The 17,631-nt window shown below is 36.1% G+C and overlaps 2 protein-coding genes and 1 pseudogene across 3 annotated transcripts in view; all 3 read right to left on the bottom strand.

Moving 5' to 3' along the window:
- Positions 1-2,496, bottom strand: part of LOC116847592 — a 5,843-nt gene extending 3,347 nt beyond the window's left edge. Inside the window, exon 1 of the mRNA XM_032822724.1 lies at positions 661-2,496. Coding sequence (XP_032678615.1) covers positions 661-2,299 — 1,639 coding nt within the window. The 5' untranslated portion in view covers positions 2,300-2,496. The remainder of the gene's footprint in view (positions 1-660) is intronic.
- Positions 2,497-6,543: 4,047 nt separating this feature from the next.
- Positions 6,544-7,041, bottom strand: LOC116847617 (annotated as a pseudogene).
- A 3,978-nt stretch (positions 7,042-11,019) lies between these two features.
- LOC116847602 (homeotic protein caudal) overlaps positions 11,020-17,631 on the bottom strand; it is a 33,461-nt gene continuing 26,849 nt past the window's right edge. For both annotated transcript variants that reach the window (XM_032822747.1, XM_032822748.1), the window contains one exon: positions 11,020-17,300. In XM_032822747.1, the coding sequence (XP_032678638.1) occupies positions 16,578-17,300 (723 nt within the window). In that variant the 3' untranslated portion in view covers positions 11,020-16,577. The remainder of the gene's footprint in view (positions 17,301-17,631) is intronic.

The raw sequence follows: 17,631 nt of genomic DNA, 5'->3' as shown, positions 1-17,631 counted from the left end.
TATATATATATATATATATATATATATATATATATATATATATATTCAGAATTGTAGAAAAATCTATAAAAATTGTTTTAATTTGATAATTGATTTGAATAAAAATATTTCAATTCACCTAATTGATGGTTGATTTGAGTAAATCAATTGTGGAATGTTCAATTAACGATTTATTTGGATTTAGTGGATTTTTAATTAAATTAAATTAACCATTTCATAAACTTAGTAAATTTAATTAACTTAGTAAATTTACTGCTTATTAAACCGAAATAAATGTGCCATTAATTTCTCACTATTAGTTACTGCTTATTGATATGAACAAATTTAATTGATTGAACCGGAAATTCGATTACAATTGGTTTGGTGGATAATATTCGTATCCGGAATATCTTGGTATTGTAAAAAATGTTGATAATTGAGAAGCGCTAAGTAGGATTCCCATTGAAAGGGACGAGATGATTTGTGAGGGAAGACCTTAAAATATACCGTGAAATATAGTGAACGTGTTAAAGGAAGAAAAAATATTATAATTTACACAAGTCAATAACGTACATTTCGTGTTGCAATAATTTGTTCACGAGAAATATTTGCATCATTCGTATCTTATTAGACTACTTTGTTCATTAAATCTAAATCAAATGAAAAGTAAAATTTGCATACCTAACAACACGTAGGAATGCAAACCGAAACCCTGCAGCAGCGTCGCTAAGAGAGCCGCTCGACCATAATGATCCACCTTATTCACGTTCAAAGCCTGACGCGGTGTGACCGGGCCGTAATGTACGGGCAACGACGACAACAGCATTGCAAGTCGCGCAGCATCGTCAGGAGTCTCCACGCCGGCCACTTTGCAAGGTATCGCTAAGCAACGTTGAATACCCTTGGACAGAGTGTCGATGGCGTTGCTCTCCATGGACTTGGCGTTTCCTGGTTGCGCCAACTTCATCAACACGTAGATCCTGGTGTGCGACTGTCCAGGACTGGCTTGCACGTAGCCGAACAATAGCACCGGACTGAATAAGGGAGACAGAGCGAGCCAACGCTCGAGTTCCTGATAGTTTCTGTGACGTTCCAACGGAATTCTCGCCTCGCCCAACCACTGTTGACCCCAGACCGGATGCTGGTCGTACAGGCGGAACTTCACGCAGTGTTCGCCGTTTTGTCGCGGCATTTCGAAGTGCATAGTCTGTTGCCAGACAGGTGCAGGTCCGTCTGCCACCGACGTTGTGTGAATGACGTCGCCCCACTCGACCTCGAGAAGCGGTGAGACCGACGCCGATTCCTCCCTTACTGGCACCTCCACTCCTCTCAAAACGGTGACGGTGAGGATCGTCTTTCCTATGGTGTGATGCCTACGAGTGCTGGACGACGGTTTGAGCGGCCGACTGGCTTGGAAAAGATTCTTCAGGGACACGTCCAACACGGAGAACGCCAGCTGCTCGGTCACGACGATGTCCGGCGGCTTGTGTTCTCGCGAGCGACTCTTGCGAACTGTGTCGAGTTCCGTGTCGAAGATCAACGCCGGATCTTGCAGTAAGAAGTACTTGATATCCTTCTTTTTAGCTGGTTTCCGTTGCGGTCTCAACAGGGAGAGGCAGTTTTGCGGATCGTTCGGATCGTTGCTGACCGCGTAGAGATACGCATTGCTCTCCTTCCGTTCTTCCTCGCCTTGCCTCGACAAGGAAACCGTGCAGGTGACGGTGCCGGCATATATCTTACCCGAGTTATCGCCGATCGCGAAATCCACCTCCACCTTGTGATCTTTAACGCAACGTCGCGGTAACGGTAACGGCAGGATGCTGGACTCTCCACGCTGTGCGTGCACCTGTATCGACAGATTGTGGTTCTCCACATTTCGGATCAATAATTTGCACAGCTTCCGATTGAAGGGATGGCTCGTCTTGCATATCAACTTTTGCCTAAACAGTATAGACACTGAAGTGATCTCGAAAGACGCGCTGGCTTCGTGAATATGAACGTCGCGTATCGCGATCTCCACGATTTTCCCGCGAAAGCGCTCTCGCGACTCGTAGTCCAATTTGCGAACGTCATCGAGCTGATAAGGCTTGATTATTTTATCGGTGAACGGGTTTTCAGGAACGTATAATCCATCCTCGGCTGAAGTATCTCTGTTGCTCGATATTCGCGACACTCTTTTCTCGTTAGTGAGTACACTGTTCGTTTCTCGATCGTGATCGATAATCGGATACGCGTAGCAAAGGCTCAAGTCTTGCTCCAAGGGCTTGTCCTGCGATCGTCGCCTCGATCCGCTTATAAAGTCAATTCGAGGAGAAGACATGGCACGATATAACAGGAATTTTTACACAAAGGTTTTCTTAGATGATTGTTTATTTTCATATCATTTATAATTTTACAATCACATTATTGAATTTTTAATATATTATTGTAAAATTTTTTATAAACTACAATCGCTTTTCTTATCACATAATCACAAAATCGCTGGAAACGTGATGGCAATTCGTAAACTCAGATGACAATTCGGAAATCTAGGTGACAGTAGGTTTGTTTACGGTATGCTCGGTTACTATGGTAACATGGTTGTCATAGTAACAGCAATGTGGCTCACTGACAAGTACGTTGCCGCCTAACGCCATCTAACGATACTACCTGAAAACTTATCGGTAAAAAATTTTTCATGTATAATTATGTATAAAATTTATCCATACATAATTATGTATAATTATGTATAATCATATAAAATTATATATAATTATATACAATTATGTATAATTATATATAATTGTATGCGTAAAATGTAAAATTATATATGAAATTATATGAATAATTATACATAATTATATATAAGTAACATGTATTAACATGTATAAACAAATTTCATAAAAAATTATATATAATAATAATGTAAAATTATATATAATTTTACATAATTATGTATGAAAAATTTTTTATTAAGTTGTTAAGTATGCATTTGATCTCGTTTAATTAGATTCATGAAATCTATCAAAGAGAACAATGTGACCGACAGACTAGCCAAAGAATAAATTTGTTTAGTAGACCAATTATGGGATTTCTCTATCGGTATGTGTCGGTTTGAATCATCATGGTGGCGTATGATTTAAGATGTCGCTTCAAGAGAAAATATTTTACAATAAATGAAAAAAAAGATAAAGATGACTCATGTAAGTTTGCAAATTTGCAAATTTATAAAACAAACCAATTATAGAATCTAAAAGATAGCTGGCTATTATTATTTTTGGAGCGACATGGCATGTGAATACTTCATAAAGTATTCTATATTGACCAAGAAGATAAAGAAGAAAAAAGAGGAAGCAATTGAAAAAGGTTCGGATCTCGACTAGATGGTTTACCATAACTCACACCTGTTACTTTGCGAGTTTCAGAACTTCCGCTATGAGCCGCCACCGTCTTTAACAGAATATTGCAACTGAAAACTTTATCGACAGGATACTGACATTTTCTGTAAAGTTTACGTTGTATTGGTTATAAAGAATTACAAATGTTTTTACGCAATAAAAGTACATGCAAACATAAATAGGAACATTGTTCAACATGCAACAAAAATTTAAAAAAAATTTAAATATAAAATCACAAGCTCTATTATTTAATATAATATTTATCTAATCTAAAAATTTAGTAGCTTCTACATATCGAAAATGTGGATGCCTCAAACAGAAAAATTTTGAAGAATATTGTACAACAATGTTTCTTAAAATTTTTCTGTTTATCCACACTTTCAGTATATACAAGCTGTAGAACGTTTGGATTATATATAGATAAATATTACGTTAACTGAGTTTGAGATTTTACACTTAAATTATTTCTGTTCTCGTCATATTGAGCAATGCTCCAATTAATTTTTGCACGCACTTTTATTACGCAAAAATATTTATAATTCTATATAACCAATACGACGTAAACTTTGCAGAAAAATGTCAGTATTCTATGAGTAAAGTTTTCAGCTTTAGCATCCTCTTAAAGTTGAAATCGTAATAAAATTTGAAGACACACAAGCTAGAAAGCTTATTAATTTCTTAAAATAATTACGACTCTATACGATATGCCAGAAGACTATTTATTTTTCAAATAATACAATTCTACGATAAAGACAGAGGATAGTTTTATTTACAAGTTTTATTTACAAATAATACCACTCACAGAACAGGCTAGAGGACAACTTCAGTATCAATTTTATTTTTATACATCACAACTCACGACTCACATACACTACACACGTGCAGATTAGTTAGACTTTTATTTTCAAATAAACAACTTAACAATATGTACAAAATGTCTGAGACAACGTGTTTGCTCCGTAAGTAAAAATCATCAAATTGAACGAGAAAATTCTAACTCATTTTTCAAACAACTACGGTAATTATACAGATAATTAAACGACGAGATAGTTCAATAACTAAACGAAAAAGTCCTGGATATTATTTGCAAATAATCACGATAATTATCGTGATGCTAATTAAAGAAAATTAGAACAAATAAGTGCGTGTGATGAGGTGGAATGAGCTCCTTAGGCAAAGTCTTACCCAAGATATCTGGATTTATTGACAATCTTCTAGCGACGGCAAGAAGGGAGGAGGGGCAAATTGTACGCATTCACGGTCACAGTATTACGCATTACACGTTGCTATGAAATTGTCAATAGATTCAAACATTTTGACTTTCACATGAAGACTTTCTATTTTTCCCAAAAATGTTAAAAAATAAGAATTTATTTGTGGCAAAAGCGCTTTTGAGTTTTTAAATTGAATATTAAAATAAAAATGGATTAAAGGCATTATTTGTCAATGGGTGAACAAAAATTAAAAAAAATAAATTTGTGTGTGCGTAAAGAATGCATAAATTATTGAAGGAATCGGGGTTTTCTCACAGCAATAACGATGAAAAGAAAAAGATATTTGGAATTCACATATGACGAAAATTTGCCGCCGCAGCATACTTTCTATTTGTAGTAGAAAATTTCGTTAGTTATTATATAGGCAGTAAAATTATTAACCACATTTTTTATTTGTCTATTATTTTTTAACGCAAAATTTGTGTAAAATATTTAAAATAATTCTCTTCGCATCCAGAAGTCGAGCTATAACTCGGTAAAACTTTTCATTCTAGCAGCTCGGATATCGGAAAATATATAGATATGACTATTCTTCATATTATCGCATTATGAAATTATATATATACGCCACCATTTTTTATTTTATTATTAAATTTTTAAGACTAAGTTTTTACTATAGAGTTTTAAGTATTAAGATGGACTGAAAAGCGAAGTATCTAACATAAGAGAACTATTATAAAATTATCTGCAATTCCGGTCAGAAACGCGAATTTCCGACTAATGTTTACGAGTTTACGATCACGGTTTCGTCCTTGGTATTCAACTATATTATATCTCTCTTTCGAAACGATTCTATCGTTACGTAACGATGAAATAACCGACATCGGTATTCAATCACGGCAAGATCTCCTTTACCTGGAAATATAAAAAGAAAAATATTTTAAATCTTTAAAAAATTGCAAATGGACTCATTGTTTAACGCTTAAAAGAAAACATCTAACGAGCATTTAAATAAACTCTTTAAGACCAAGCGCTAATTGTTTCTTCATTGAAATATATGCACAATTTCAACTTTAAAAATATAATATTTAATAATATTCAATGGACAAAAAATATATATACACATACAATTATATATGTATTCGCAGAGGATGTCCTATTTTATTTTTTACTCTGAAATATTTTTGGTGAATATCTTTAAAAGGCAAAATTTTCTGAAAAAATGTATCAAGCAAAAGTTATTAAGATTTCGAAGGAAATATAAGATGGTAATATTTAATTACATTAAAATATCTTTTAAATCTTCGCTTTTTTAAATGGAATCAAATAGTTTTTTCTCATCCAGTGGATTTCTATGTCTGTTCTGCGTATAAAAATATTGAAAAGAATAATTATCGAAAATGTTTTCTATGATATTTTACATTTTATTCTGATACATTTGTGTCAGTAAAATATCTCGTATTCACTTTTTTATACGGAAAACAATAGGAGATTTTCCTATATCTTTTTATAACAATCTGTATTATTTTACAACAATCGGTACCATTTGCTATTATGAGATTATCGTTACTCTTATAGAGCTCTTGTTCACTGCATCGCATGTCATTATATGCCAATCTCCTTTAAAATTACAAGTGGTTGTTCACAAAATAGTATAAGTTTTTCTTGTTTACTCAACCAATTTATATGTACACGAAGGATAATATTACCGTCGGACATCTTGTATATCGGTATTGAGTCTCAAAATTCAAGAGTTTAAGGAAGAGAGAGTCATTACAATTTTTTATAGACATTTTTTCTTAGGTATATTTTACGTTCTTAATGTTATATAATTTAATAAAATAATATGTATAATTTATCATTTATATATGGCAAGATAACAAAATGCGTAAAACTTTGATACAACGTTTATCTTTAGTTTACCTTACCTTTTTCTGCTCCACTGTCCAAACTCCATTTTGAACCAGAGGGTTTTAGCAAACACCTTCATGTACCAGCATATGATCTCCATGTCAGCCAGAGATAGATACAAATGCTACAGCAGTTACAGTAGAATTCTAGCCAAACTTTTTGATGTAGAATAGTATTTCCTTCTTAATTTCTTTAAATCGGGGTAACGAGGCTCAGTCGAGTCTATTTTATTAACACCAACAATCAGTTGTTTTATGCCAAGTATGAAAGCGAGTAGAGTATGCTCGCGCGTCTATCTATTCTTTGAGATATCTATCTTAAATTTACTAGTATCTGCAGTGACAATAAGTACAGCGCAGTTGGCTTGCAAGGTACTTGTGAATAATTTTTTATGAAGTTCCTATGTTTGCAATAATGGTACCATTGGTAATGATAATATAATATTTGGGAATTTCAAATTTCCACAAAGCGATATCAATGATGATACCGTGTTTGCGTTAGTTTTCTCTCGGTTTTCAACTTTCTATATTTAAGCTACTATTCAATATTTAAACATATTTAAAAGATTATTTGCCTTTTTTCAATCATATCATTTAATACCAATCGATTCAATCAATTTAAATTCAATTAATTAATTCAATCGAATTTTTCAATCGTATATTTATCGACATCACCGTATTTATAGATTAAATATTCAGTGATGATTGATTTTCCAGAATCTACGTGTCTAATGATGACAATGTTGATATATGAGTTTTTTCTTTGCTTATTTTATAATTCTGATAATAATAACTCATCTACATACCATTTCGTTAAAATTGAGAAACTACTTGACAAATAGTTTTTATATAAGATATCATTAATTGATAGCACAATATAGTTGGTGGATATTGTCATAACATCGATGAAATAATGTAATTTATCATTGAAATATGTCTAAAATATTCATTTAATAATCAGTATTGAATTTTAAAAGTCAAGATCTCAACCTAAAGGAGCCCTGGCAGAAATTTAATGCAGTTTTCAAATGGTTGCTGTATAGTTATGTATAGTTTTGTCTAATAATTGAAGAATAAAACTACTTGGGATCCCAGCAAAGATGTAACATTTTTCCTGCAATTACTGCACACGAAAGATGCGCAAAATCTGAACCTATTTACTAAAAGTATAACTATAAAAAGTAGAACAGAAAACGGACACAAAACTATTCGACTGATGAATAATTAAGTCTGCTACTTATAGACAAGTTAATCTGGTGGTGTTTTATTTTATTTTCGATGTATGATTTTTAATTGAAAAATGTTAATGCTAATGAAAAATGTTAATACTAATGAAAGTCATAGCGCAGGAAAATTTTCATGCGTAATATATATTTTCATGTTTTTCGTCTTTTACATGATGTTGTTCACAACCATCAAACAACATTTGTCTTTTTATCCATTCTTGTACTATTTTAGCTCTGAGTCTGAGCTATCATAACAGTTCTCATTTGCATCATTAGTATCGTTAGTCTGTTCTCATCACAATGAAATTTTGTATTATTAACATATGTCCCATTTGTCTTTTGCTCACTTTCATTCATAACCTTTATTATCACCTTTGTCACAGAGCTTAATATTGTCAAATGCCTTATTTTCTTCAATTTCCTTTTTCTTGCTCTATACTTTCTTATACGTTCATTCATTGTTCGCATTTAAGCTCTTTTCTAACAATATAAATAAATATTTTTATGTTTATTCACTATAGACATTATAACACGTTGCGCTTTATAAAATATTGAATTAATATTGCTGATACTTGGAAAGAATCGGTTCACATATTATACAGTAAACTGTTCCCACCACTGCATCCAGTTCTTGTCCAATTGCTACGCATTATTTCTACAATTAATGGGAATGCATTAACACTAGACGATAATTGAGCAGATGTCTACATAAACTGCATACATTTCTACCAGGGAGAGAGCTTATTATTATTTATTTTATGATCGTTCTTTCTTAGACATTTCATGTTTATAACGTTATATTGATAACATTATATCATTTCATATTAATAACATTATAACACACAACAATTTATGATATATTATGTTATGTCAATATCGTAATTATGTAACTTAATGAAATAATATGATTTACTATTAATAATAATAATGATTTATGTTATAAATATATACGCTTTTATTATAACAATGTTTTGGCAGTAAACTATTGTACAGTTTATTTTATGATCAACAATTACATTTTTTGCAATTAATTATTTATACAACAAACTGATTCCAACCACTGAGCGTCACCATTTCGGTCAGTATGTAATTATAAACTTCGTAATATATTGGAAATGTTGTGTTCTATGTAGTGTACTTTTAATAATTTACTAGTTTGCATGCAATGCAGCACGGAAACACTCACTGCGTGCCATCGGCTTTAGATATAATATTGTACGTTGTTTCATGACATATGAGAGAGAGAGAGAGAGAAAGAGAGAGAGAGAGAGAGAGAGAGAGAGAGAGAGAGAGAGAGAGAGAGAGAGAGAAAGGAAGATAATATAGAAAAACCAAATAGACGAATATTAAATTAATAATGATAATATTAATATGAGACTCAGAGAACGATGTTCGTTATTACAATAAAAAAAGAATTTAAAAGCGTTGCCGAGCAGAATAAAACGCCGATTTTGCTCCAGTTGTATCATAACAATATATCATTGTACATTTTTAGCATTAATATAATGATGTATGAATATGAATTTTTTTTTATAAAATTTGTACGGTAACAATGTATTGCACGACTTGTAATTGTATAAGAGCGAAAAACAATGCGTGAGTTGTATTAATAAAGATTCTGTCATCAGGATATTACCACACGGAAAGAATGTTATAGTACTTTTTCATATAAATTCTTTTCAACTTTACTATGTTTTTAGTAATTCAAGTATAAACTATCAGTAAGGTTTATTGTGCCAAGAAATATTCATAAAGTTTCACTAGAAACATAGCAAATGATTCAATAACATATTTCACTTTCTAAAATATATAAGTAGTAAGGATAACATGAAAGGATGGTGTAAATTACCGCAGAACGTTTATCTATTCCTCTCGGTTACAAAGTCCTGTAGTAAATTTTACTGTTAAAATTCTCTCCGTGTAGATTTACAGAAGTCCCGATTTGTTTCGACTCTACCTTGACCATTATCGCTGTCGCCGTCATTGAGATTCTCTCAAAGCTGCTCCACGACGGAGGAGCTTCCGGTCGCTGGTGACCGATGAAATCAGCTCCGATTAAACCGGCCCCCTCGCTATACGTAAACGCGCATAAACGCAAACGCAAAAGCGCCATGTAATGCGCTTTATGCGAGAGCGAAACGTTCACAGAGATGGAGGAGACGCGCGCGTTCCACAACGGCCGTATCCCATCCACGCATACCGGCGCGAAGCAGACGAAGGTGGCAACGAGTCCCGCGGGGGCACTGAAGTTAACTACCAGATCGATGTCCGACCCGCACCAGCCCACCTCATCCCCTGAAACCAACCCCCGACGCTTCGACAACCGAGTCGCCCTGTCGGCGGTCCTCCTCTGCCCTCCTCGTCCAAGCGAGAACCAGGAACAACTTTGCGCGGTTATGGGACACCGGCGGGTCGACGGTTTGATTTCTTTCCGGTGAGAGACGAGACGCGCGTTTCTACTGTAGCTAGCTCGTTCGGTAAACACGACCGTCGAAAGTGCTCTCGATGGCAGCTACCGACCTCGACATTTTTCTGCTGGGGAAAATGTTAATTTAGGATCGACCAGAGAGAAATTCGCAATCAAGGGAACAACATCTGATATCGTCCGAGTGATACACACAGCATGTATGTCGCTTTTGCTCTGTTGTGTTGTGCATAAAGAGATGTTATACTACAAAACACGTTTAAGGGTGTATTGCTCATATCTTAAACATCACGAGTAAATGTTGAGAAATGTTAATATTGCAAGTGTATGGTCACAAACAATTTGACATTGGTTCAGAGTCTGGGTTAAAAATTCCATTTTGAAGCATAAGCTCAGCAAACATGATGTTTCAATAAGACATTAATAGCATCTCTGACGTCAGTAATACGTTATATACGCACTGAGAAAAAAATATTTGAGAATTTGCGGAATATAAAAGTTACAGAAATAGACTTTATATCTCATAAATAAAATTTTTTAATATTTATCTTTCAGTATATGTCATTTAACGTCATCCTGTTACTTGAGTGTATTAAATCAAATTATGATAGAAATCTTTGCTTTTGCTGAAAAGAAAATTACTTGAAAACTTATTTGTGGAATATAAAGTTTATTTGATAAAAATAAACTTTATTTCATATAAACAGACTTTATTTAACAGAAATAAATTTATATCATACAAATAAATTTTCAAGTATTTTTTATTATTAGCGTATATATGTACTTTAAAGTATTCAAAAGCATTCAAAATGATATATGCAAAATTTCATTGTGATCCAAAGATAAAAATTTAAAAGGCAGGAATGAAGTAAATAAATTATAAAAATGTAATGTCAAAGTAAAAATATGTTGTTATTCAATCGTATCGTACATATTATACGTTTTTATACAGAAAGTAACGATATTAGAGTATTTCTAATATTCAGTTACTTTTTGCAGGGATTATATAAGCAATATAAGCAATACATTCTTAAAATGCTCTTCAACTCGAATTTACTGCACTGAGAGGAAAAAGTAATAGATTAAATCGATGCTGTCATTTTCTCGTTAAGAAAAGTAATATTAATAATTATTATTGTTTCTTCAATTATTATTATTGATATTATTATAGTAATAATAATAATCATAATAATAATAAATTCGTAATATTGTATTAATTGAACAAATTTCGCGTTAGCGCAACCTTATATTGGCATAGTTGCTAACTAAATTGTCATTATTGAGTCAATTGATAACTCATCGTAGCAACTATACAATTAATTCAATCAATTAAACGTTTACTCATACAAATTCCGTTCGCCCCATCGATTCCATCACTTCCTTTTCTCAGTGTAGCATTATCGCAATCGTTCTCTTCTAAGAGATTTTAAATAATATATAAAAATAATGCAAGTCAGCTTCTATTTTTGAAATAATATTTGTATCGCGGCTGTGTGTTTGTCCACGAGGCTGACGTTTCATTTCGTCCCTGCCGAAATAGTCCCGTTAACAAACAGAACGCGAATGAAACATGCGGTCTCGAGTGAATCCGACGATTGCGCGCGACGGCATGAGAAATGGGCGCCGTGGAGAAATTAATGGGCCCGCTGCATAACGAGATATCTATGCTCCAGTTATAGCTGCGCCGCTGATTGTACGAGGGTTCGATGCGCACAATGGCCCGCCATTGCAGTCGCATCGTAGTCTCCAACAGAGACGTAGCCGATGACATGAAAAAATGACGGCATCGAAATTTAATTGCACACCGCCGCCGCGTCGTGTGTGTCTTCACTGCTATTCGCAGCGCGCGGATTTATTTGTCAAAGACCGCGTCTCTCGAAAAACAAAAAAATAAGAAACAAAAAAAAGGTTATCGCGCGACGGGAATCTATTCGCACACGCGTCTAGACAAACATACATGTTATAAATATGTAAACATTTACGCCGAAACGGCACGTCGTATCTCGCAACATTGCGCAATAAGGATCTTGGCAGGAGCTTCTTCACTTTATGCATTTTTATGCATTTACACATTCGATCCTGGTATTCTAGGGTTAATGGAAATCCAGCGTGTTACATGTTTTATGCATTATAGGTAGGGTATCGACGGCTGCAAATATATTTCTGGTTTACAGTTAAAAGGCGCGCATACAAATCAAATTGATTCCACCACATCTTCCGCCGACAAAGGCGCGATCGCCGCTCGTTTATAAAACACAGGCCAATAAATAAAAACGAATATGAATCTCGTCTTTTGCAACGTAGACGCGTTTTATTAAGATGACCAGACGTCCCGTTTTTCCCGGGAAAGTCCCGGTTTTTTTATCCTTTGTCCCGCATTCTTTCGGATGCTATCCGCGGCGCCGATTTGTCCCATATTTGGCCAAACTATCTCGGTTTATCCCAATCAATAAGATTCTTAAGGTACTCTTTCTTACAAAGCGAAATCTTCTTAAAAAAATTCACAGCGGTAAATACTTTTACTTATTCTTTTTAATTTTAAATAAGAATAAAAACACTTTTGTCTTAATAATAGTTTTTACTTCTATTGTAGTAGGTGTTCATTGTTGTTCACTGTTAAATTATTTTTTATATGTCTATAAATAAAATATTGCGTGTGTTGTGTATAAAGCTGTGACAGGCTATTATTTCTAAAACCAAGCGAAATATGAAATTTTTGTTTTCAATCAATTGTTTGGTAATCAAAAATTGATGAAGTTAGCCTTTTCCTAGATTGGTGTCGTTGGGGTAAATTTAAGGATACTTTAATTTTTTAATTGTCAACATAACAGTATGTAACATCTTTAGCCTTACATCCTGTATATATATTTTCAGTGATTCTTTTATCTCCTACTCTTCCCCGTTCGACATATTTACGAAGAGTCCAAGATCTGAGGTTGGGAAATCTGGTCACCTTTTGATAAAGACGTCAATACATCAATACGTCATTAATTATATTTGTTTCGATGAGGAGAAGTGCATCAAGAAAATTATAATCGCGTTTAATTATATGCCGTCAAGTATGAGTTTCAGCACTCATATGAGTTTCAGCACTGTCGCGCAAGAAACGATCAATTGAATATAACAGAGTTGAAAAATATGTTTTTTTTACGTGAAAAATATATAAATTCTTTCTTCATTTTATGGTCTATCCACCATTGTGGTGTCGCAACGAAGACGGTATAAAGATAGAGATCTTCTTGCCATATTTTTTCAAACGTGACGAAACTACAAAAGGCTGCCGCGGAGAGCGTCCCGATACGCGGCGCGCGACGCATGTGGGAAGAGCGAGAGCGCGTCCAGGATAACGGTAAGAAAAACCGGGGAAGCGGCACGGACCGATTCGGATCCTGAAAGGACGACTCCCGGTCGGCAATCCGTGCGTAATTGGAGCCCGAGACGTAACATCGCTTTACGTATATACCTCGAAATTCCTAGGTATACGCGGAAGATGCCTTTTTGTTCGACTTGCTGCGGGCCAGTCGGCCCAGTCGAAAACACCAAATAGATACTTTTATGAGGGGGCTATAAAAGCGCCTGAATCGGGTATCGATGGTTCCAAAGGGGCTAATCTGCGGATGAAAACTGTAATAAAACGTCCGCCCTGTGTATGTATCTGGAATCCTTTTGCCGTACGCGCATCCTTGCTTTACGCGCCGCGGAGGATGAAGAATTTCGCCTCTGCGGTGAAATAGTCGTCGCTGCTGCATCCTGCGGTGACGACAACGAAAATATCGCTGGTTAAACTAATTTGCCGAATTACTCGGTATTACAACGGAATTCTCTTTTAACGGTGGATTAAAGCAATTCTGTCCTTGTGTAAATTTGTGTTATAGCGGTAATACATTTATTTGCTGTTAAAGCAAAAACATTGCCTGTTTCCGCGTTAAAATTTTTCGACATTAAACATATATAATATAATATTAACAACACATATATAACAAATATATCATAACAAAATAAATGGTTTTTTAGGAGAATAACAAAAACCTTGTTGAATAAATTTGTTCGTAGAAATAAATTCATTCGCTGTGTCGGAACAAATCGACAAACAGTGCAAAACTCGTCTCATACAATTACTGATGAGATATTAGTTCGACATTATAAATTTGATACGCTCGTGCGCGTAGACATGATTTTCAAAATATTTCCTAATTCTTGTTTCTCGTGCCGTTCATTTTGAAATCATATGCATGTGTAGGATATTTGCGCGCGCGCGCGCGCGAGGGAATTTACGTCTTCAAGACACGGATTAATAGATTTTGTGTAGAATTAATCAAATTCAATTGTTCATCCAGTAAAAACATCTTTTTGCAAATTTGTGGCAAAATGTCCATATCATTCTATATAATTCGATATAATTCTATATCATTCTATATCATTTCTATATAAAAAAATTCCTTAAAATGTTCACATACAATAAAGAACAAAATATGATATGCCAACAAATCTTTTTCCCATGCAATCATTATGTTCGATATAGTATATATCGAATAGTATTTTCACTGAGTAGGTATTATGAAATTATTCGGAGAGATTTCCCAATTATTTCGTTTTCCCCAGAAGACACAATTCGAACCTAAGGAATAACTGAATTACACTGAAAGATAAGATTCCGTACAGTTCTATAATATTAGGAGAAAGCGTGCAGTAATCGACACTCGTTGCGGCGTTCGTCAGTTTTCACCATTCTCGCGCGGATTTGAATAAATATTAAGATATATGGGGATTTATCAGTTGCTTATCAATTGTTATCTATTATTTAATTTCCATACATTTTAATATTTTGTAATATTTTGCGCGAGAGTGTCGAAAGCGGTGCAGAAAACAGAACAGAGTGCTGACTACTGGACGTTTTCCCTTACCTGTCCTGTTTTTATGAAAGAAGGTTCACGAGTTTCAAATCATCGATTTAAATATAAACATGCGAACGATATTGTGTGTCTTAAAGACAATGTACAAAATGAGTATACATGATCTACTTTCCTTTTTTAAGTGCCCATTTAGATTAAGCGGATACTTAAGTGTCTCGCCTCACCTCGTCTCGCAACAAAAAGTGTAATGGTTTATATTTTCTAGACATTCTTACGGGTATTTATGTTACAGAGTATGCCTGTATAGTTTGAATCGGCCTTTAGAGATGCGTTCAAATACCTGTCGTGCTCGGACTATTCGCTAAGTGAAAATTTGCACGCGACATTCTACGCGTGAGTGTGTGTGTATGTGTGTGTGTACATTTTCAAATGCACTTCACTTATACTATAAAATTTCAGAAAATATTGTGCAATATAATCTGCTACGGTGCCCCTTGGAACACGCAAATATCCCAGAATTCGCGCGGAAGAGACGCTCGTTTCAACAATTTAACGTCTAAATTTAACTAAGCTGCTGTAACAACCACATTCGATGCTCCCGTCTGTGGTTTAAGGCACAATCTGGACTTCATCCTTTTTTGTTTGTGCTTTCTTCGGAGCACAAAGATCGACTGGCGTTATCAACATACATTGTCGCGCTATCTAATACGATCGCTTTCGTCCCGTGCAATTTCGTGATCACGACGTACGATCGTGGCTGAACTGGCTCGACAGTTATTTTACATTTGACACTACAGGTATTGACAATGGACTCGATTAGTTGATTCTGCTTCTCTTTCAAGTAATACAAAGTCCATAAGACATCGAGACGAGGTAATTAATGGTCGTCTAAGGACTACGACTCTTAGAATCTTAGAGGATTACCGTACTACGTCTCCTAAGTTAAACGCTAGTCAACATTGACATAAATTATATAAGTTAAAGGTAAAAATAGAAATAAAAAATAAAGACATAAGTTAAGTTCTTTTAAATAACGCACCGTACAGCATTGTTATTAGCTCCAACGATCAGTTTCGCAGCTAAACTTAAAAAGAAAGAAATATCATACAGAACGATACGCTATGTTGTTTGAAATGTACAGGTATAGGGCGTTGTATGTGTGTGTGTGCAATGCGCGCGGGAGTAACGCGTTGCGTAATCTCTGCAGCCTAATATCTAGACTTAACTTAAGTGACTATAACAACCATTCGACGCGCGCGTCTGTGGTTTAAGGCAAACTTTGAACTCTCTTTCATAGATTTACCTTTGACCCTCGCGCGAGAAGTGCCGAACCCGTCGGCTGTTGACACCAGGTGCAACGAAAGAACGCAAAGAGGAAGAAAGGCGAATCGAGGAAGAAGGCGAACGGAAGTTAAGGGTGACGCGCCGTCTCGATGGTTGATCGTTGCACGATCGTGGCTCCGTGGCCGACGAGTTCGTTTACGGCGGACGAGAGCAAGTTAACGAAATCAAGTCCAGTATATGCCGATGAGAGCCGCGAAACGCGAACGATCGTTCATACTCATCCATTGCGACGCGAGGGAATATGCGTATCTAATGTGCGTGTCGACTTTGATGCGGGTGCATGCCGTGCTGCAAGTGCTCGCTCGGATACGAGGTGACGCTCTGAGGCGACGAGTGTCTGTGCTGAGGCGAAAGTACCTGGTGCGGCGACAGCACGCTCTGTTGCGAGGATCCCGCCGTGGGCGACGGCCCGCCGTGATAAGTGCGCTCGTTCTGTGACGAGTGCATCGAATTCCGCGGCGCTTGTCCGTCCTGCGGCGAGGGCTCGTTCTGAGGCGACATCCCATTCGAGTACAGCTGCGAGTCCGGAGGCGACGGTCCGTCAGTCGGCGACAACCCGTTCTGGTACAAGTGCGTATTCTGCTGAGACGGCGGTTCGTCGGACGGCGGCAGCCCGTTTTGATACAACTGCTCGCCCTGCGACGTGATGCCGTTCTGATACACGCAACTGTTCTGATACGCGTGTCCGGTCTGATGCGGGTACCCGTTCTGTAGATGCAGATGGAGACCCGGGGGAGCGTGCACCAGCGGACCGTGCAGACCGTGCTGCGAATGGCCCATGTTCAGAGGCACCGAATTGATATTCAGGGGCACGGGGTTGTTGTGCACCACGACACCACCACCCGCAGCACCCTCGATTATCCTGCCGGACGTTCTCACCGTCTGTTGCTGTGACTCTCCCTTCATCTGCTCGTCGCGCTTTTTTTGCAGCTTACGTTCCTTCGCTCGGCGATTTTGGAACCATATCTTCACCTGTGCAAAAGAAACCGTTCTAACCATCGGGTTTAATCGCCTCATACTCGGGCAGCCACTGTGACCAATATGAGCGTCTCGATACAGAAGCTACTAAAGTTTGGGACATTTTTCTACTTTTATTTTAACGTTAAATTTGCTTAACCCTAATCTAGCACAGGGATCGTTTCCGATCTTTGTTTCCCGCGCTGAAAAAAGTTATAGTCATGGAGAATATTAGATGTAAACACAATTAGCTATTCCAGTTATCTGTAATAAAAAAACAAAGTTCCTCTGGGGTTGTCTCTGATCTTAGCGTGCCACATTAAACTGTCGAAGTATAAAATAAAAA

The sequence above is a fragment of the Odontomachus brunneus genome, unplaced genomic scaffold, assembly GCF_010583005.1.
Source record: "Odontomachus brunneus isolate Ranch 3 - 2012 unplaced genomic scaffold, Obru_v1 Obru_scaffold_081, whole genome shotgun sequence".
In the NCBI taxonomy this organism is placed as follows: Eukaryota; Metazoa; Arthropoda; class Insecta; order Hymenoptera; family Formicidae; genus Odontomachus; species Odontomachus brunneus.
Note: the sequence above shows the minus strand (reverse complement) of the source record. Positions and strands in the feature narration are given on the sequence as shown.